The sequence below is a fragment of the Amphiura filiformis genome, chromosome 11, assembly GCF_039555335.1.
Source record: "Amphiura filiformis chromosome 11, Afil_fr2py, whole genome shotgun sequence".
NCBI classification, from domain to species: domain Eukaryota; kingdom Metazoa; phylum Echinodermata; class Ophiuroidea; order Amphilepidida; family Amphiuridae; genus Amphiura; species Amphiura filiformis.
The window spans coordinates 38,481,045-38,504,461 of record NC_092638.1 but is presented as its reverse complement, the minus strand read 5'-3'; the positions used below and the strand labels follow the sequence as shown (position 1 = coordinate 38,504,461).

At 36.1% G+C, this 23,417-nt stretch overlaps 1 protein-coding gene across 1 annotated transcript in view; it reads left to right on the top strand.

Annotated features, from left to right (window-relative positions):
- The window catches only part of LOC140163668 (sialate:O-sulfotransferase 2-like), a 148,288-nt gene that overhangs the window by 86,141 nt on the left and 38,730 nt on the right, over positions 1-23,417 (top strand). Inside the window, exon 5 of the mRNA XM_072186983.1 lies at positions 6,542-6,732. Within this exon, the coding sequence (XP_072043084.1) occupies positions 6,542-6,732 (191 nt within the window). The remainder of the gene's footprint in view (positions 1-6,541; positions 6,733-23,417) is intronic.

Here is a 23,417-nt window from a genome sequence, read left to right as displayed (position 1 = left end):
TTGTCAACGTATTTTTGGTGGATTTTCTTTCTTTTTATGAATGTAAGTACTCCATAAAACGAATAAAACGAAAAATAGATGTTTGGAATTATGTTATCCTTGATTTATGACAGTAAATAATTTAATAAAACTTTATCAGCCGTTTATTTTAAAACTTGCTGGTCACAGCTACCGCGTGACTGTAATGGTAATAGGGATGGGGATAGGGATACATATACATTTTAATATACTTTAATTATTCAAGGCAACTAAGAAAATGTAAATATGAACAAGTGCCACGACTTAGCAAGATAATTGTGTTTTAATGATTCTGGTTTTTGTAGCCTGCGGGGCAATCTAGTTGGATATCCAATTTCGCGGCTGATAGTTCTTTGGAGCCCTGCGGGCCTAGTTGGATTTCGCTGTTAAGTGGCGGTTGTTGGCGGTCTTTCGCGGTTTGTAGTTTTAATTTCCCTCATTCTTCATGCCCTACCCTCTATCGGGGGTTAATTTATAGTTTACGCTTGTTGGATAACTATACTTCGCGATGTGTGGTTCTTTGTAGCCCTGCGGGGCAACCTAGTTGGATATCCAAAGTTTGCGGTTGATAGTTATTTAGATTTATAGATCTAGTTGGATTTCCCTATTAAGCGGCGGCTGTTGGCGGTTGGCAGTCCAATGCCTTAAACATTAGACCACGGGAATCGGCTGTGAAATAGCGTGTCGATGTACAATATTTATTATATGAAAAAGTGTCGTCCGAAAAGAACAAAAGGCGAATGGGGTTCGGAATTTGTATGTACGGTATTTCAGAAATTGCTAGGGTACAATTGGAAGTGAATCTGAAAAAGTAGTGTGAAGGTGATAACCAGGTAGACCTGTAGCAGTGTCTAAAATTCTGGATCAGTATGATTTGCCACTAAATATCGCTATGAAATACCGCGTGAAATGGAAGCAAAAATATTTGTTTATTACGAACAATGATTGACTGTATGATTGGTGGCCATTTTTAAATTAATGAGTTGTCAAGATATTACACCTGGGACTCTAAATAACAACAAGCATGCTTTTAGATACATTTTGTACCCAGCGAAAAATAACATCGAACAATAGAAGTCAAGTGTTTTAATGTTAGGTGTAAATATAGTCTCGCGGGAGCATCTGTTATTAGTCTTCTTTATCAGTCTTTTTTTTTAAAACTTGCTGGTCACGGCTACCGCGTGACTCTAATAATTGCTTTATTTTCAACATTTAAAAGTCGTATTACTACAATGTATATTGTAAATATTTATATTTAGCAGTATTTCCCATAGAAGTATTTCCCATAAATTCTATCCCAGAGCAACGCAATATGGAAAGTAAGATGTTTGATTGGTTATTAGTCTGAAAACCCAATAACTTAGTTATCAACCCTAATCCTTACCCTAACCCTAGCCCTAAACTTCACCCTAACCTATAATATAACAATAGCCCTATAAAATTCTAAGGGCTGTGCAATAATTATGAGCCCCAAAATTTCTTGCTCCCCCACAATTTTACCCTCCCCAGGGCTCATAATTATTGCACAGCCCCTAACTCTAACCCTAAACATAACCCTGATGACTTTAATCCTAACTCTGACTAAACCTAACCTATCCTCAACACTAACCATATACCCTGTGTTAACCATAATACCATAACCTTACCCCTAACCCATATCCTAACCTAAAATACCATAAACCCTAGCTTTAAACCTTTCCGGACTAATGACCTGTCGGACCTTTGACCTTGGATGTACTGCAACAGGTACTAATTTGAAATGGTACATGTCTTTCAAGAAGGAACGGCCAATATGTTAAATTAGGATCCACGTAAATGACTATAGTTGCTTCTTCTCTTTGCATTAAGGTTAAGATCTCCCACAGTAAAGGATATGTACTGGATACATGAGGAGAGATAACATAGTGACCTATCTTTTAGTACTTTGGTACATAGTGAGTGATGATGAACAATTTCGTCTACTTGTGCATGGGCGTAAGGCTGATAAAGGTGACATATAATAATCTACATTGCTATTGGACATTATATATATAATAATTTGAGGAAAGAGTCGTGATATCAAGCTTACGAAAAGTCATTGAATTATTTTTCCGTTTTTTGCCACATGAGATCAAAAACACTCTACCACGCAGTGCATGTGTACCTGGTGTATGAATTTCTATATTGTGATGCATTTTAAAAAAGAAGCCACAATACGAACCATATGATTCTTCTGGCGAACCTAATTTAACTTGGTCAACAATACCGCACTTTTGCCTCCAGTATAGCAGTTTTAATATCAGTGTGTCAACATATTTTTTAAGGCTTCGCAATAATACTCTCATTTTTTGAAGCATGGATGTTGAGGTTTAGTTTTTTTTTAATTTTTAGATCACTAGACATTTGCCCTGAAACCTAGAAAAATAAATACACAGTAGAATACGTGATAAGGAACACGTCTTAGCGAGATCAAATAATCCCGTATCTTTCCGCATGTTGAAACATCTCATACTACTACGGCTAATTATGTAGATAACGACTAAACGATGTGTGATTGAGACTTGTCCAATGAGATTGGGCGTATCATGTTGCTTTGAAAAAACAAGCCTGGTAATTGGATAGTAAATAATACACCAGTCGTTAGCGATTATCATTTTTTTTTATTGTGAAATATAGTTTTATTAGAATTTGTAATACAATTAAGAAGCAACAAGCGACAAAATGTATTTTTACTACGACCCGCAATATCCTTGCAAAATCTTGTAAAATTCAAAAATAGAATTTTAGCAAATCTTGTAAGAACAATGAATAAGATTCGTTTGTATTTTATTATTCCTCTAAACCGTTGTCAGTTGATCGTATCAGTTTCCTGCTTACCGCAGAATTGCCATCCCCGTTCGTGCGAACTCATAGAACCCGTAACACCTGCCGTGATCTCGGGACAGTTCTTTCCATCTCTGTCAAGAAGATGATTGTTGTTTTGGAACACCTTTACGAAGGAACAAACATCACGTAATGAATCCCTTAACATAGCTTCCTAATAACGTGGGCAATATATCAATTTACACCCTATGCTTCAAAGGAACTTGCTAGGGTGTTTGCGCATATCGTATGTTTGAAATTTGCCTATGCAACCTAATCTCTTATTTAATGTTAACAACGGAAAAAATAAAATGATTTTCTTGTCCTTTTCGTTAGTTGATCTGTTACTACAACATATAACCAAATTCTTCTCAATTATTATGGTGTAACTTCATCTAATATAAGTTTAGTAAAAGTATTTGAGTAACACGTTGAAGTAGGGGCGGCGTCAGAGAGGGCTGTGCAAAAGAGGTGAAAGTGAGGAAAAGAGAAGAGGGAGGTGAGAGAAAAGAGAGGGGAGAGAGAGAGAGACAGAGAGGAGGAAGAAAGAAGACGAATAGGAGCAATTCCTCGCCCTGGCCATCAGAGGCGAAGGGTGAAGCTCCCTCTCCCTCGTTTGGACATCCCATCTCCCACCTGTGGAATGCTGACCGACGAGTTGTGTTTTCTATTTTTGGGCCTATTTTCGGTCCATTTCCCCATGAACATGATGAAAGTCACCTTGCCTCCCCTGCCTTTTCTCCCAACCCCTTCATGGCTGCGTCACCGTCCTGACACGGCAAAACTCGCAATTCTGCTAGCAAGTTAATCTTTATAAATATAGATAAGTGAGTCCGATATCTATTCAGAGCACACAACTTTTAAGGGGTTTCATCACATTGTATTATGATAACGGCCTCCCACAACTATATTTCCTTAAAACCAACATGTACTAACAATATATATGTCATTGGCAAAGGAGATTATCCAGGTTTTGATGTAGCTCATTTAGTGTTAGCACCTGTTATAGCGAATGGTGACATGCTCGCAGTCTGTAATGACCAAGCCTTCTGTGCTGCATGTAATTCTACAATCTTAAGATGTGAAAAACGAGGGGCACACAACAGTGAAATTTCGAACATAAATACGTAAAATAAAAGAGCTACCCAAAATGTATAATTCTTTGATCACAATGATTGAAATATTGACTTTTTATCTGCTGGTGATAAAAGTGTAGACAATTAGCAACAGAAGAACAGCACATGCTCTTTTAAATATTTATGATTAATATAATGTGTGCCGTTGTATAACACCGACAGATATAACTTTCGTATACACTTTTAGTAGAAATGTATGCACAACCTAAAAGTGATCTCCCGTAAAATACCCAACGACAAATAAGGGCACGGAATCTTAAATCTTGTTGGAGTTTCACATGAGGGAGGTCTCTATTCGCACATGAAATTTGCACATGAAACAAAGGAGCCCAAATGCCCCATTAGGCGAATCTTTATGGTATGAAACCAACTTGTACGCAGAAATGTATTCTGTAAACACTCCGTAGAAATTATGATTTCTACTCATACATAATAATGGAAGCTGAATAATCTAATATTTTCCATATTTAAAAGTCGTTTTGCTTTGGTGTAATTAAATGGTCAGATTAACAGCCTCCCAGTTTTCCCCATCAACATTGATATGTATTTTCATTGATTGTGTGAGAGAAAGATATCGAAAGTGGGTTAATCCCATTATTATTCACAGAGTATTCTGCGGGCCTTCAAATGCATTTTGTTGCTCGGTCCTGATTTGGTCAAATGCGCGGAATTGAAAATGGCTGTTTTGAGAAAAAGAGCTTTAAAATTTGAACACTTGGCGTTTTTCTTTTGAATCAAATAAATTAATAAAAACATTTAATATCTTTTAAAAATCCTACATTTGTCTAATTTGGTTGAGTAATTTAGAAACAACAGCCATTTTAGGAAGTTCGATTGTTTTACATTGTTTTACTTCGTAACAAAAATAAACATAACACGACACATTTTAATGTTAAAATATGGTAAAATTATTTCGATATCAAAAATATATTGTTTTGCCGTGTTATCATTAATTCGTTAGGGTTTGTCTAGCCCTCCAGAGGGCCTGGGCCAATGAGGTAAAATGATGTGACGGAAAGTGACAAAAAGTGTCAGTACGGTGGTGAGGATATCACAAATGGAAGGAGTGCCACCACATTAGCCAAGATATGGATTTATCCCAAAATTGCAAGTCAGGTCGTTTTACCAAATCAGGGCCGCGCTAGTTTTTGAATACTGACATGCAACTTTGCAGGTGGGGAGTAGTTGTTAATATTATTCAACCAAATATTATCATTAGCATGTGATGATATTGGACCATCCTACCTTACTATTTACCAGCCAGACGTAATTTGTGCCCATACTTTTTAGACTTGCACTTAGATTCACTGAGACGTCTGCTCATGGAAGAGATAAATGACTTTTTGATGAACTAATAATGCATTGATACTTTTAAAATGCGCAGTCAATGGGATTTGAAACATATCCCATCAGCCTACTAAGGCAAAGTTCTTTACCTCATAGATTTGTTGTATGGAGGATTGGAGGTTATTGAAATATTCCACTTTGAACGATACCACTTTGGTGCATGTGACTTTGTCTACTTGTGCATAGTTTAAAGGTAGAAATTATGAGATTAATTTTAATCTGCACTGCTCTTGAACATTATGTAAATTTATATATAATTTAAAGAAAAGAACCGTGGTATCAACCTTACCGTGCTTACGAAAAGCCATTGAATTATTTCCGTTTTTGCCACATGAAATGAAAAACACTGTACCACGCAGTGCATGTGTTTCAATGTCTAATATTATGACGAATTTTAAGAAAGAAGCCACTATACGAACCATATGATTCTTCGGACGAACCTAATTTAACTTGGTCAACAATACCGCACTTTTGCCTCCAGTATAGCTACTTTAATTATAGTGTGTCAACATAATTTTTAAGGCTTCGCAATAATACTGTCATTTTTGAAGCATGGATGTTGAGGGTTTTATTTTAAATTTTAGATCACTAGACATTTGCCCTGAAACCTAGAAAAATAAGTACATAGTAGAATACGTGATAAGGAACACGTCTTAGCGAGATCACATAATCCAGTATCTTTCCGGCATGTTGAAGCATCCCATACTGGTACGGCTAATTGTGCAGAAAACAACTTGAGACTAAGCGATGTGTGATTGAGACCTGTCCAATGAGGTTGGGCGTATTATGTTGCTTTGGAAAACAAGCCTGGTAATTGGATAAGAAATAAACACCCGTCGCTATCGACTATCATTTTGTTTCAGTGTGAAAGGTTTTTACGAGAATTTTCAATAGCATTAAGAAAGCAACAAGCGAATCAAAGTGTATTTACCACGACCCGCAACATCCTTGTGGAATACTGCGAACATCAAAATATACAATTTCATCAAATCTTGCAATATTAATGAATACGAATTGTTTGTATTTTATATTTGCTAACTTTGGTTTTTGTAGTTATCTATGAGGAGTTGAGTACTTGTTTGAAAGATAAAATACAAGTTCAATTTTGTACAGAGAGATGTATTGTTTTTTCAGATGTACCGATATCACACATAAATATTTTCAACTTTTTTCAACTCGTATATTCGTCTCATTCACAGGGGTTTACGATTCGCTGGCCTCGAATTTCGCAGTGAGTGTTATTGTGGACAAGATATTTACCAATCCAAAGCTGATAATGAAACGAAATGTGATCTACGGTGTGTTGGCGATACATCCGAGATCTGCGGAGGAGCACCTTACATATCAATATACGAAATCTTAGGGGAAACCAATGCAAATAAACCAGAAGGTAAGACTACCATTTTCTACTTAACACAATTATAAGAGGACCCGGGGTCTAGCGTTGGCTCGTAATCAGAGGCTTGTGGGTTCAAGTCCCGACGGTAGTGCCCTTAACCTCAAATTGTCTCTCTCACCCAGGTGTATAAATGGGTACTGGCATAATATATTGATGGGAAGGTAGCACAAACTGGTTGTGAGGGAGGAGTGACGCTCTCAAAACAAGGAAAAGAGATTGGCACTACGCCAAGGAAAAGGAGATGGGCACTTCGGCCTGTGAGCATTGGGCTATTCCATTTAAAATCCACACTCCCGTTGTGGAAGATTTAGTGTCTTCCACAGAAGATGAGTTGAATTAGAAAATTGGGTAACTTCCATTTGAAATACTTACTCCAGATGTGGAAGAGATAGGTAAAGCCATAATAAAGAGGGAGTACGGGTTTCAAAATGATATAGCCCCGACTAATTACATTCAAAAAACATACACCCCTGTGGAAGATATTTCCAAAATCTTGTGGTAGTGGTAGTGTGGATTTCAACTGGAATAGCCCATTGCTCCGACATGAATGTACCTTTACCTTACTTTCTACACTGACCAACACAAAGTCCTGATCATAATAATTATTATTCCCTTATTCCAACGCTAAAGCAACAGGCCTGTTTATAATAACCGCCTACATTCTGCCAGATGCGACCCTCAAGAAAACAAAATCTACTTCCTACAATCGCCAACATAAGACGCTGTAAGGAAGAAACTTCACCAAGAACTAGAACTTGTGCAATCAGTATCACCATCAGGAAGGAGTTTAATTCGCAGCAGCGAGGATGTAATCTAAACACCCTCTAGCTAAATCTGGCTTATAATATTGAACTTTGAAGAAGCCTTCTTAATAAGGCCTCTCCAGTTCCAATCATATTACTGCAGAAGGTTCGGTTATATTGCATTGCGTTTTCTAGCTGGATGCGAATTATCTGTATATATAAAAGATTGTCGCAGATCCCTGTGAGGTGTAGTTTATTTATGTCATGGTAGAAGATTTCAAAAATCGATTGTTATCCATGACCCCACCTGCTTATATGATGCGATTGCAATCGGTTTTGCCATCTTTTATCGAGCCTTTATCCGCCCAAACTTGCTGCTGCTTATAATTTCCAACGATACCTGTTCTTGCTTTTTCTCACGATCTGCCTGACAGCAATCGCATCAACCCTAGACTTATTGAAACTAATAAAGAAGTGATATAATGTCGGGTTGTCATCATCACTAAGTGTCATACTTTGGGAAATTCTGAGTGGTATACAACCCAACAAAAGTATGACACGGATGCCTTCATGTTTCTTAAATGCTTTATAGTGGGCAAAAAGAACGGTTGTAGCAATACTGCTGACAATATATCTTCAATTACTCCTCTTATATTGCCCTTATTTGACTAAGACTAACTACTTTCTCTTCCAACCTTCGAGAATTAAAGGGCATAGTTGAATCCAATGGTTAATTATTAAAGACGTATAAGATACTTACGGCGCGAATATTGCGATAGAGTAAACATATTTGTCTTCAATGATCTTGTCAGGATCCCGTATGTAAATAACATGAAGACACTGCTTTATCTTAACCTTAAGTAGTTGTCTTGTCAAACAGAATATAATAACAACGATATCGATCACGTCAATACCGTATAGAAAAGCCGAAGAAATCCTGACAAATTTGATATGCTTTCTTCGTTTGATGTTGAGTTAACATGGAATTTTATAGCTTTGACACTGTCATCAATTGTCTCTGTTCATAAAGTAAGATTATTAGTTTGCCATAGTAAACGTAAAACATTTCAGTTGTTTTTAAATTGACTAGATGTTACTATTGCCAGTATAGTATATAGCACCAAAAAGTCTTTTAAATAAAATACGAGGATGTGTTGAAAATGTCAAATAGATTTGATGTTATCAGTTCATGTGATACAATTGCGGAAACCTTTAGCAGATGACTCGGCAATCACATCGTATGCCTTATATGTAAAAAAATACATCAAGTCCGCGTGGTTTTATTTAAAATTACCATGCTATGACATAAACACGAATAAAATTTCCGTCTCTCAACATAAAGGTGATAACGCGATATCAAAATTTAATAATGCGCTGAAATTGTCGAGTGCAATGACGTCCCAGTATACAATGAAGGCTGACGACAATTGAGCACAAGTATAAACCATTACGTCATTGCACTTAGACAATTTCGGCGCGGGAATTTTGAATATCGCGTGTTGAGAGCCGACTGTTTTTATTCGTTTTTATGGTCAATATGAGTTTGTTTTGAATAAAAACATGTGATTTGTGCTTGATAATTATTTTTCTAACATATAAGGCATAATGATATGATTGCATAAGACGTAAGACAGATAGCCTTTCCTGACAGGAATTCATGCTAAGTAATTGTATTTCTACGAGTACGCATTCAGTTATCACAGTACTGTTGCAGTCTGTCCCTGTGTGAGTGGTCTATCTTTCGTCAGATGTGTCTCTAACTTTAGCAGGATTGAATGAAGTCAGAGACACATCCGACGAAAGCTCGACCACTCACACGGGGACTAGGTGCACCGGTAATGTGATAACCGACGGCGTACTCGTAACTAGTAGAAATACTAGATTCGTATGAGAAATTCATTTCTTCTTCGTGTTTAGTCTTTTAAAGAATATACGGAGGACCTGAATTACCATGGTCTTATTTCTTAGATTTAACGTTTAAAACACAGCACCTTCTGTAGTCGAATGTGAAACAATCGCGATTATTCATCGTGTTTCTAATGAGCAAACGTTTGACTGGTAGTGCGATTGTATTACATTAAGTTGCATAAATACTCATTTGCACACGTGTCCATAAAACTTTTTATAGACGCTGTAATGACTTTATGTTAACCAATATAATTATTTGAAAATATTTATATTGGTCAACATACAATACATATGGGTAACATTTCCTATTTTAGATTCAAGTCTTTGTCTTGTCTATATTAACATATGTCTGCAAAATACCCAGACGTCTTTGGATTGTTCACGTTTGTCAACTACCTAAATATATACTAGACCAGGTAGAATAACACACAAAACAATGTCGTTTCCTTCTGGTGTCAGTCTGGTGCTCACTCTCAATCAATTCCTCTCAATTAAGCTAGATTTACACTTCGTCGGTTAGACGTAAGCGATTCCTTTTTTAGCATATACGACCAGCCGTTTCTTTTCAGTAAAAGCAACGGTCCACTTGATTGGTCAAATCTACGTCGCTGCTATCACTAGCAACTGACTATAGGTTCAACTCAAGATGTATGGATGCGTTTAATTTAAGTCGTCAGAATTACGTGATACTGGGCTGAGTACACCGTATACTTCTTATCCTGTAATTCATTTATAGATTTCTTGTGGACATGGAGGCCAGATTCGTGTCCTCGGGACACTAATGCGTTGCTCTCAGATTTCTATAGATGGGGCTAAAAAGTTACAAAATCAATTGAATGGTTAAATGCATATTCACCCAGACGTCAAAGAAGATCGTGAAAATCAGAAGAAATTTGGAAAGGGTGTCTACATTTTGTGATTTGTTACCCACTACTTTTATGTGATAGCCGCAAGAAGTAGGTTTATACATGATGGACAAGACAGATAACAGAATTCATCACAGTCAGGGCATACACCTCGCTAAATGTGACGAATGTTATATACCTTTTAGAAATAAATCCGATTGGTAAGAATAAATGCCTTACCGGAGCTACCAAAGGAGTTAAGTTTTAGTTAATTGGACCATTAGGAAGGATGATTAACTTTATGGGAAGCCAGAACCTGATATCTATGTTAAAGGGTTCATACCACTAAATCCGCGTGTGAAGCGGTTTCCGGTAAAAGTTTATCACGACTATTATAGTCCCAACTTTGCATAAAAAATGTGCAAAATCGGTACAATATTAACAATTTTAGTGTTTCAAATCGTGTTTTGCTAGAACTTGTGAATGTGATCTCTACTAATTTGAACAGAAAACGCGAAAATTTGAGTGATGTTTACGATGATGAGCGCATGAACACACGAGGTCAAAACGCGGTTAGCAGTCAGACGTAAACACGGGAAAATCGGGTCTTTTCATAGCGCTATTTTTCTCAAAAATCGTAGACCTAAAATATGGTGTCATTTTCAGATATGTTATGTAGAATTTTGTTCTGATTAAAATGATATCAAATATATATTTCAAAGTAAGACGTAACTCGACTTATAGCCTAAAACGTGACCCCTGTTTTGCAAGTAAAGTCTATGGAAAGCTATTTGGTGGCATGTACCCTTTAAGGAGCAATTCCATGCGTTTTTCGCGCGTCTTTATCTATTTAAAATGCACGCGAAGAAATGAGGAAGGACATCAACAAGCGCGTGCATGGACGCCGCCATGTTTTTCGCTGTACGTGCGTTTTCCGCGAATAGGCTTACTTTTATTTCCAATTTAATAAAAGTTCGATTTTGGTATTTGGAACCTTTTGATATGAATAAAGAAGAGTTTCAAAATATTGAAAACATTGTTTATTGGTGTTTAAATTACAAAGAAGTTTTTCAATTTCATTGTTATTTTTTAACCAATTATTTTGCCATTTAAACTCAAGTTTTGGCCTTCAATTTTAATAAAATTACATAAAAAATTAGATTTAAGATATTTAAGTTTCTAGTTTGTTTATTTATACCACTGTCCAGTATTTTAAATTGTTATAACATTCAAAGTTTAATTTATATTAATATTTAATTTAAAATAGCCATTCATTACATTTGCTTTTTGGACAAAACGGGTTAAAAGTGACGATGGAGGGGGGGGGAGGGGGGGTAGGCCTACTTGATTGACATTTCTTGTCTTTTTAAATATTCTGCAGGTACTGAGAATGTTTTAATTTTGAAGTTATGCACTTGCAAAAGATGTTCAAAGAACGTTTACTATTAACATCAATTAATATCTTCATGAAAATAGCAAATCAGCAACCATTGTGCACATTCATGTGCATCAAAATGACGAAAATGGCAATTGTCGGCTATCATGTTTTTGCTTGAAATCGGTATCCTGTCTAAAGTATGAAAGAAAATAACCCAAAATTTCTTACAATTAATTCAAAATGTAGTGAAAAAGATAACAAAATCATTTTCAAGGCCTAAAAACGATGTTTAGCCTCTTCAAGGGTTCATACCACTAAATCCGCGTGTGAAGCGGTTTCCGGTAAAAGTTTATCACGACTATAGTCCCAACTTTGCATAAAAAATGTGTAAAATCGGTACAATATTAACAATTTTAGTGTTTCAAATCGTGTTTTGCTAGAACTTGTAATGTGATCTCTACTAATTTGAACAGAAAACGCGAAAATTTGAGTGATGTTTACGATGATGAGCGCATGAACACACGAGGTCAAAACGCGGTTAGCAGTCAGACGTAAACACGGGAAAATCGGGTCTTTTTATATATCGCTATTTTTCTCAAAAAGTAGACCTAAAATATGGTGTCATTTTCAGATATGTTATGCAGAATTTTGTTCTGATTAAAATGATATCAAATATATATTTCAAAGTAAGACGTAACTCGACTTATAGCCTAAAACGTGACCCCTGTTTTGCACGTAAAGTCTATGGAAAGCTATTTGGTGGCATGTACCCTAAAATTTGATGTTTATAATTATCAGTCATCTACGGCCTTACCACATTTTTTTTAAATTGAAAAATCATATAATAATCTATAGTGATCTGACTAGGTCTAGCCGTGTAACAATGTTGCTCAAGTACTTTAAATGGAAACATGATGCGCTTTAATTATTAGAGACATAGAGATATTATTACCCTGTCTTGGGTAAAGATGGTACCTTTCAAGGATTCACAAAAGAAATCGTGCAAACGATTACCCGGCTCAAATCTGTCGTATTGCGTAACAGTAATTTTTGTAACGCATTTTGTAACTAATTGTGCTAATTGTGGGATAGGCTTTTTATCAGTCGTCAGTAAACGGCTCTTTTCAGGGCCATCAATATGCAAGGGGTGGTCTACATGTCTCATCCTTAGGTACTTTATCCTGAAGAAGTCAGAGCTACTCCTGACGAATGCGTGACAGTTATTGTGTAGCTCTTGTAATTATGTTTTGTAACTCCTGTGATTAGGTTCCAAACCTGCTAGACACCATAGCCCATTGAAGTGTTCGGATGCGTGTAACATCCCAATTGAAAAATACAGAATCATATTACGCCAGTATGTAATATATATTTTGACTCCTTAACATGTGTCTTTGTGAACCAGGATCGCTTGATAGCACTTGTGTAGAAAACGGAATGAATAACGATGAGACAAGTTACAAAAGGCTCGGAACGACCAAATATCTTTTGTTGTCAAGCATCATTATAGTTTTGTGAAATGGTGATCGTCATATCAATGTGTATATGCCTAATAATGTGTGTGGTATTGTAAACGGTGTATATTCAATAAGCAGAAGAATCGAGTAATTACCTCTAGGAGCATGTTGCTTTTTAGGCATCGTTGATACTGAGATATTAATAGAAATTACCAACGAGTTTATTCACTGCTCTCCATCTTCAGCGAGGTCAAATGCTTCTTCTATACTGATCTTGCTTGACACCGTATTTCCTCCGTACTTCGAAGTTTATTTTTTGTAAATAAAATACAATAAATCGTTTGCTCTATAATAGCTCTCTATGTTTTTGTTTGTTTTTTGTTAATGGTAATGGACGCGCACTTAAAGCAAGACGAAGTGTCATCTATAGGTTGACAGGCGTTTTTCTGCAGTCTGAAAATTGCCTTAATGTAAGGGGGCTGAACTGATTGAAATGAAGAATGTCAATGAGAGTCCTAAAGCGACAGGAATAGCGTCACTCTATTTAAAAAATGTTACCGTATGTTTTAGTATGCATTATTTGATTCGCAACATGCGTGGTTGTCTTAAAATAGCATTGTATTTTGCCCTCCTATTTCATTTTAAATGGATTGAGAATGTGCATAGTTTGGAAGAAAAACAATGCAGTCAAAAAACGTTAGAAGAGAATACGTTTCTTGATATTATACCCCTAAATGGGATGGCAGCTAAATGTAATGCAAGTGTTGTCAGTAGAGCTGAATTTGACCGTAAATACTGCAAATATTTGTAGTAGAAAGATTGGCGGCTGTAATAAGCGCGGGTAGACAGAGTGTAGTATTCTGTGTGTGTCTTCTATCCTGTCTAACAACAATGTTCAATTTGCTAGGTGTTGGATTACCAAATCAGCTGTGATTTTTTTTATAACATCCGTAAGTAACACACAGTTGTATACTACGATCAGCTCGTAATAGACGAGAATTATTCGGTTTTGTTACTGCGCGCGTTAATAAAGTCCCAACTTACGCCTGCGTAAATCACAAAAGCGCGCTATCGTCAAGCAATTGACCTTTTCCCCCTCTATCCCACAATGCACTATTCCAGGGGGGTATGACGTAGTTCATCAGCCTCATAGATCGTGTGCATCCGATGGTCTTGTTGCCAGGCCTTTGCAATTTTTTATCTTAATATGGGCATACTGATTCCATATATGCGGATTCTCGTAAAGGCCATCGACTAATTATGCAATTATTGAATACACCAGTGATGCGGTTACGGAGCGATGCAGATCATCTGTGTAAAAGATTCGTGTTTACATTTTATTTTCATCATCCGAAAAAAAGGACCTAAACGGACGCCGAAAAATATCACTGCGTGTCCTATGTCATTAGTTTTTCACCATTAGGTCTATCTATAAAATGTATACAAAGTTAGGTTTCAATAACAGGAAACTTTTTTGGGCGAGACACCATGTCAATAAGGCATAGAAATGTTGTTTTTGCCCCCGAAAGCCTATTAGTGATCGCGCGCCATTATCATGATTATCGGGGATTCCTTTTTTGTGATGAAGGCACCAGCCGAAATGTCCGTATTCCGGAATGTAATGAACATATCTCTGTACTCCCCGGGCTTTAGATGATGTTTTTCGACACTCATACCCCCAAAATAATGCGTGACGGGAAAGAGGGAAAATCTATACGCAAATGTAAGTTCGCGTACGTGGTGCGCCACGGGGGTGTAGCTTGGTCAAGCTTTCCGTCGCCATATGACTGTTCGCATGATGACACAATCGCATCACGTGCGATATCTGCCCGTGCAGCCCGTGCATGCTTTTGGAATTGAGGTCAAGCTTTGATGTTATACGGTTAGGGTTAAAAGTATTGTGCAAAAAATCAAAACCATGAAACTCCATGTTTGTATTTTTCTTTGTGTTTGGAGTTATTCTATTCATGACTGTAGCTAAAGCATTATTTCTCGACGAAGAAAGGCAGTTTTTAGTGCAATTTTGAAGACAGCAATCTTTTTTTGCCCTCCTGAACATTTTATTTTTTGAGGTTTTGTCATTACAGCGACGAAATAGAAAATTTGAAGTGATATGACTGGGACTGATCATGTGACAATTATCTCTATGATAATTTGTTCAACATGAAATCAAAACGAGATGGGCTTTAATAAGTACAGATCTTATGATACCATTGTCTTACCTTAACAAAATCGATGTCAAAGATGGTACTTTTCAAGGATTTACAAAGCATACCGTGTAGATATTATATTTAGATGTTACCAATCTGGAAATGATGATCATACTTCGATAATTAAAGGTTGGAAGAAACAGTTCTTGGAAAAGGTACAAAAATACTGTTAGATAAAAGTTTCTTGTCTTGCATGCATAGCAAAGTTTCTAGATCCCTATATCAAACAATGCCTTTGCGACTAGAAGCATTATGGTTTTTAGTCATCATTGGCCTGATAATATCCCCGCAATTCCTAAGGAGTTTGTTTTTTTGCACTCCCTTGACAAAATATTCTTCTGTATTGATCTTTCAACCCGTGTTTCCTCCGTCCTTGAAGCTTTCTAAAACACAATCAAAGCGTCTACTCTTCAAATGTTAAATTTGTTCAGTGTTCAAGGTAATGGACGCGAACTTACATCATGACGAAATGTCATCTGTAGGGTTGACGGGCGCTTTTCTGCATTCCGAAAATGTGCCTTAATGCAAGGTATTGAGGTGATTGAAATAGAGAATGTCAATGAGAGTCCTGAAGCGACAAGACACTAGCTATGTTAGTTTTCAGTTTGCATATTTTGATTCGTAACACCCGTGGTTGTCTTTATATTGCCCTCTTCACGCCTTCTGTCGTTTTAAATGGATTGTACATATTTTGAACTAAAAACACTGCAGTCACAAAACGTTAGAAGAAAATGTGCATCTTGATATTATGCTCCTAAAGGGAATAACAGCTAAAAGCAATGAAAGTATTGTCAATACAGTTGAGTTTGACCGTAAATACTGCAAATATTTGTATGTTGAGAAATAGGCGGATGCAGTAAGCGCACTTAGCTAGAGTGTTAGTATACTGTGTGTGTCTTCTTTCCTGTCTGACAACAATGTTCGATTTGCTAGGTGTTGATTACCAAATAAACCGTGATTTTTTAGAGCATCCGTAGTAACACTCGTTGGTAGATCAAAGTGGATTTCAGCACGGCTTGACAGAAAAGGCTGAGTGGATTGCAAAGGCGAACACTGTTGTTGTGTATTGTTGAAATTGTGAATAGCAAATCTCATTTATAGATCGCATACAAAATATTTACCTCTGAATGGTTTAGCTGTTGTTACCAAAGCCTTCTGCGGAGTGACTGACCTTGATCTGTGATGTAATGATATGACAAAGACAGTTGGTAATACATACTGCAGTTACTGTCCGTTTTCCTATACACAATACACAAAAATATTCTTTCCCATTGACGCGTGACCTTTACAAATAGCCCTACGTTCACAGTATGGGGATATGACTAGTTAACGTCGCTGTGTGAAAAATAACCGGCCAATATTAAAAGTACTCTTCTAAAGTTCTAGAAAATATAGTTTTTAACATGTCCTAAATTTTAGCTAATTTAGATGTTTGGAAATATTCGTACTTTGGTGTTTTAGTTAATGTTATAGGTAATAGTACATTGCCTATAGTTAACGTCGCTGTGTGAAAAATAACCGGCCAATATTAAAAGTACTCTTCTAAAATTCTAGACAATATAGTTTTGTAACATGTCCTAAATTTTTAGCTAATTTAGGTGTTTGGAGAGGGTCGTACTTTTGTGTTTTAGGAAGGATATGTAAACGACAGATAACACCAAAAATATGAAGAAATTATTTCCAAAGCGTGTTAAGTCAATAATCATTATGTTGCTCATTTTCAAGAATGCTGGTTTACAAAAAGCACGCCATTGTCTCATTTCGTGAACAATGGTACACATACCATTGTTTCCTTTCGTTTCCTTTATAATCGGTTACCCAACTGAAGCTTTAATACAAACTTTATTGCGATATCGCACATGAAAACAGTCACATGTGCACAGCCAGAGAAGATCCGATTTAATCAGTTGAGCTGTTTCAATGAGTGTTATCTTGGTTTAATAGCTTTTAATGGGGTTAAGTCCTGCAAAGGTCGAGATGAATTCTACTGTAGACATGACTGCATCATGATGCATTTAACATACGCCTTTGGTGATATGTATGTAACTACTAAGTACACCCTCCCTTGTTGTGAGATAATGGGCCTGCTGAGTAGATTGTACCTTTGAATATGTTGACTCGAAACCCTGATGCTCCCTTTCTAAAAGAGCTTTATCCAATAAAGTACATTCTTCTGATCAAAATATTCACAAATATGGAATGCGTTCTTTTGATTAAATAATGTATAATGTGAAATATTAATTAGAAATGTAAGTCTCAGATTTGATGGGCATGTCCTTTTGACGAGCCCAAAGGGCGTGAAAACCCTTTTCGAACAGGTGAGAAACACTGCAATCATCAACACCATCCTCTTATTACTATCCAGCGATTGTGTTTAAATTAATAATGGGATTTCAGCCACGCATAAAATTGCATCACCAACGTAGACTTCATATTTAAAATGTTTAACCAATTGTACCATTTTTGTCAACATATTATATATGGTCAATAGTAATATTGCTGAAAATATGAAATCTCTTTCAAAATGAAGTCTACGTGTTATGTTGCACGAACAATCGGAAGCTAACGACGCGACACTTGGTGAATCAAACAAAATAAACTGAGCGACGTGGAAAGAGAATATCACACAATATAATGATACAAGCTTCTACTGACTTCGTCTTTAGGATGGTTTGTAAAATCGTCAGGCAATATAGCACAAATAATTAGCTTATATATATATATATCTGTGAGTGCTCAAAGAGTGATATATAAGCCCGATGACTGATATTCAGTTCACAGACGGGTGGCGACAGTGCCATTTGGGCGCTTAAAAAGACAGCACTAATACGAAAACGTACAAAAAGCCGTGGGCAACTTTTTCAATTTATATTCGATTGTAATTTACATGAATTTGTAAAGTGGAAAGACTAGCACGTTACATCTGACCGGAAAGTGTTTCGTGTTCCTGACATTTATGCCTGAAATACGTGCGGCTGCCATGGCATGGCAAAGCAATCACTGAGGTTATATCTTGACGGCACTTACAGATAGTCCAGTTTTATCTGAAGTGATTTCAGAAGGCGTTCACCCTATAATAGTTACTTAGTAAGTCATTGTAAAGTTATGAGCAATCTGTCGTGGGTTTCTGACAACGAGTGAATTCGTATTGGGTTTCATCTATATGCTCCATGCTTCATTCAAATTCCGACCATTTTTGTGGCTTATAGCGATTCTGTCAAACACATTGGTCCGGACATCGGTTGCATTGCTCTATATCATTATTTCTTTCACTGGAGCAAATCTTAGAAGATGTAATGACATTTTCTAAGAACTTGAAGAAAACGAGATTTGCATGATATAGGTTACAATATAGTTGAATGGGTACAAGAAGTGAAATCAAAGCCACGGAATCGAGCATCACCTTGAGGTACATGTAAGATGTGTATAATGTCTTTCAAAAGCAGTGTGAATTTTGTATCTAACGTATTCAAGTGCGTGCTACTGTTCTCAATAATTGTTTACGCTATGTAGCGAGGTCATTAACTCTCGCTACTGACTGTAATGTTGCTTTACAAATATTAAGGGGAAACAGGTTATATTTAGCTGAAGACATACATTTAACTAACAAAAGCATTTTTGTACAGTTTGGAAGACAAACAGATCTGAGCGATAGGTTTTAACTGCAGGCTTCAACCCGATGGAATTGTGTGTCTTTAAATAGCCATAAAATTCCATTGAATTCACTGAAGAAGTTTTTTCTTCCTTTCGTTATTTATGTTGATTTATCTACTGCGATCTCAGTAGCTTGTGAACACTATTACCTGTGAGTAAGTACAGACCAATATATTTGATTCCAGTCTAGCGTTTGCTACAACTGAGTAAAATATTACTCAACATTGAGCTCATGTTGAGTAATTTTTTACTCATTTGTTGAGTTGTAACCTATATGAGCTCAATGTTGAGTAATTTTTTACTCAACTGTTGAGTTGTGACCTTTTTACTCAATATTTTTGTACTCAGGTTATTAACTCTTGCTCTAAAAATCATTGTGTAGAGGCTACTGATGGGTTTGCGCCCAGATAGATATTGACTATGTAATGTTTGCTCTTCAATAAAAAATTAGTGGAAACATGTTTCCTGCTGGCAGCTAAAGACATACAATGTGTTTACAACAAAAAGTATTTTTGTCCATTATTCTGAAAACAAACAAGTCATAGCGACAGGTTTGAACTGTCAGGCTTCACCTTAAGGCATTTTGTGTCTTGAAATAGATGTACAATTCTACAGAGTTATTTTTTAGATCATTCTTCCGTTTCGTCGATATTCACTACTGCGATCGAAGTAGGAGGCCTAGTAGGTTATGGATCTAATTTTACACCTGCGAGTCAGTAAATTGCATTCACTGATTTAATTGTTCTTCGCATAAACAATTTAGACATATCAATGGCAAGATGGATTATAATTTAATGCCTGTGATGGCATCTAAAAAAGTGGTTAATCTTTAATGTAGCCCCTTGTAACGATATGATTATTGAATGGTCGGAAACAATTCGCCTCTAAACGAATGCACCAATTTTCTGAACATGCCCGTCTCAATTTGATATTTAACCTCAATAGTACTACGTAAGTTATTATCATAAAACAAAAGAGAAGACCCTCGTGGCATTATAGAGCACATTACAAGTGTTGTTACTGAATTGAATTGCTTTAACCTATTCCACACTGTGTAGTATGTAACATAGAAACAAACGACTTAATCCAATATCAGTGTAGTATGTTATATCAGTCCAGAAGTTGGTATATTAAAATGACCAAATGCCGCATTATATGACTACAAAGTGCCGTAGTATTGGGAAAGTGGTTCTTGATGCGGCTCTTGTAATAAAAATATTTCTAGGTGATGTGAGTTTTTCGAATGAAGCTATTAATGTATTTATTATCCTTGTGCATATTAAAAGGAACACCACGAGGCAATATAACCTGTTTAGGAGACTATTTGACGGTCGTTAACTGCAGCGATTATCAACTTCTCTTTCGAGAACACCTCGCGGGCACCAGTCAAGTTTCTGTTGACGATATGGTGACGTTGTACCATGCACGTATACGGTTGGTACTACTGTGGAAACACCCTGAGCTGGCAGACCAATCTTTGTTTTCATAGAATTTCTTCAATATGACACAGTGGATTATGGTTAGCACCTCTGGAATTTAATTGGTCTGTGGATTTGGCCTTCAAAGGAACGAACCATGTGATGAGAGTGTTCCATCCTTTGGAGGGGGCGTTTTAAAAGCACCCGTGATTAACGGGTTGCGGTCTCCTGTGTATGTAGCTCAGAGTGAAAAAAAAAAAAAAGTACGATATGTTGTGCTGGAGGAAGTATTCTGATTCTGATAGCCACTCTTAACAGCAGCGCTTTTTACTTCTCTGGATAAAATTTATGTAAAATCACAGTAAATTAATATAATGAACAATATATATGATGTAGTTTATTTGTTTTGTAGAAGCTTCTTTCGTTTGCGGTTAATATATGGGTGACGAATAAAGACACAGGTGAAGATATTTGCTGTTATTTTATATTAATAAGTGCATTCCGCCGCATTAGTTTGAGTTGTTAATATACATGTTCTTCAACTGTAACAAAACAAAATGTCAACAATGCCTTGGAAGTTGCATAATAAAATCTTGAAGTAATATTTTCAAACCCTCAAATCCAAGTATGAGATGTAAGTCTATAGAAGTGTTCCTTTTTAATCTCCAATCAGTTGAATTTTAAATCCAAACGTGTAAAGCTTAATTTCCCCAATCAGATTATTTTGCCACAGTTAAGCTGGTTAATTATTTATAATAATCTTAGTACAGATAAATTAAAACCATTTTGCAGCCCAAGTCAGGAAAATCAATTATATACGTTATAGCTAGCTACTGGCCAGATATATTAATAGGAAACAAAGTGCTCCTCGGAGCTTTTAGGTTTTGTAGCCGTTTATATTTGTAGCTTCCAGTGTTGAACATATGTAGAAGGTGTTTGGTAACTCCCATTCCCGGTTTTTATTTTTATGTTGATTTCCCGTTATTAAGTAGATGGATTTGCAATGTGTATTTGTCGATATTATTCTATTATTATTCCTTTCCTGCAGTCAGTATTATGGCGCTTTAGATTCGTATAACTATGTTTTTTAATTATGATTTTTATTTGTTTTTACATCGCGAAGAGCATCATGTTATGCTTGCAATTGCATATGTATCATTTGTTTTATGATACATTTAGAAATTTGAAATTTATTTCAACCATAATCTTAGAAAGATTTCTGACCAATTATTGGAAGAGAACAAAATAAATATCTAAACGAAATCTGCAGTTGTTGAAATTTGGGCAAGTATGAAAGCATACTAGCTAAATTAAAAATAAAAACTACCATGATCAAACGTACCATGCAGAATGGAAATACAAAATAGAAAATTCAAAATTATTTATAAGAACATGAACCCTTCTAGTCTCTAAAAACGCTTCCTCAAATTAAATTTAAATCTGAGACACAACTCCAATCCGATTATTTAAATTCGTATTGAGTGGTCGACAGTTTTTACCAAGCGTGGTCATGCATTCCATGTAATGAATTTCAGAGCCGCGGAATGAATTGATTTTATTCCAACTGCTATCTTGTTCCTTGCCTGTATTCAGGTACTTTAATTTGCGCAAGGACACCCTGGCATCAGTATCATCAATTTACTTTGATAACATTTTCTTAAATAATGAACAGAGTGAAAACCCTGCGACCACAATATGGTAAAAGGCTGTATTTTCTAGTCACATCACTAGCTATAAATTTCTATTGACTCTCGTGGAAAAAAAGGATTGTAACATACAAAAAGATTAAAGCTTTCTTTTGCCATATATTGCTTAACTGTATGGCACATACAGCCTGTCTCAAAAAAAGTTGTGCAAGTGAAAAGCGCCCTCTTTGGCAATTAGAAAATACTTTTGTGACATTATGCTTACATCAACATCAAGGGCGCAGTCTTAGTTCTCAAATGCCGTTTATTCTGTTCAATTTGCTTGTTTCAATCTCGAGATATGTTTATTTAACAACGAAAGGGTAAAATCACAATTGTGCCACTTTTACTAAGGAAGAGAGCTGTACATGTAAAATCAATTATATAACTGATGTTGATGCGTCTAATGCATTCTCCCTTCGTAGGTCGTGCATTAGACGCATTATTCTCAACATCAAGCGCGTATTATTTTGTCTCAATTGTAAATCTCCCAACAAGTAATATAAACTTATAAGGTCCGTATGCACAAAAGAATTAGACCGGGTCTAAAGTTCGACCTGGTCTAAGTGGAATTTAGTACCACGAGAAAGGACATTTTCCTTTACATTTGCTTAAGTAATTTTGTATTATTTTTGAACGTTGCCTTAAAATCTTTAGCATTTGCTAGCTATACTCTAGAAGGAAATAAGAGTAATGACCATTCCTGGTATAAATAATTCCAGATAGACCAGGTCTAACTTTAGACCCTCTCTAACTTTTTGTGCATACGATTGAAAATTGATATTTTTGATATTTAACATGTCTTGAGTGAACTTTACGAGAACAATATTTACCATGATCATTGACGTGCACATGTATTTGAAGCAGAATGTGAAATATTTATTTATCTTTTCTGTGGAAAAAGAGAATCACTATTCCTGCATCATGATAAAATAGTAAAAAAAGTAAAACAAAAATGTATTGTGCAATTGATGCATTCTTTTGATTTCACGAAGGAACTCATGCTAAACTTGATGCTATCGCTGATTTACATGCAAAGCCCTCTTCCCTAGTAAAAGTGGCACAATTGTGATTTTACCCTTTCGTCGATAACTAAGCATATCTCGAGATTAAAACAAGCAAATTAACAGAACAAACGGTTTTGAGAGCTAAGACTACGCCCTTTTGCGTTGATTTAAGTTATCATGTCAAACAGTATTTTTTATTTCAAAGAGGGCGATTTTCATATCATGTACAACTTTTTTGAGACAGGCTGTTTTGGCAATGAAAGTGTCTTCTTACAAACGACAGTCTTTTACCATGTAATAACGATGAAAAAGTCGACCAATGCTATGGCGAAATGAAGTAACATGTTTGTTTAAATAAGTATAAGATAGACTCT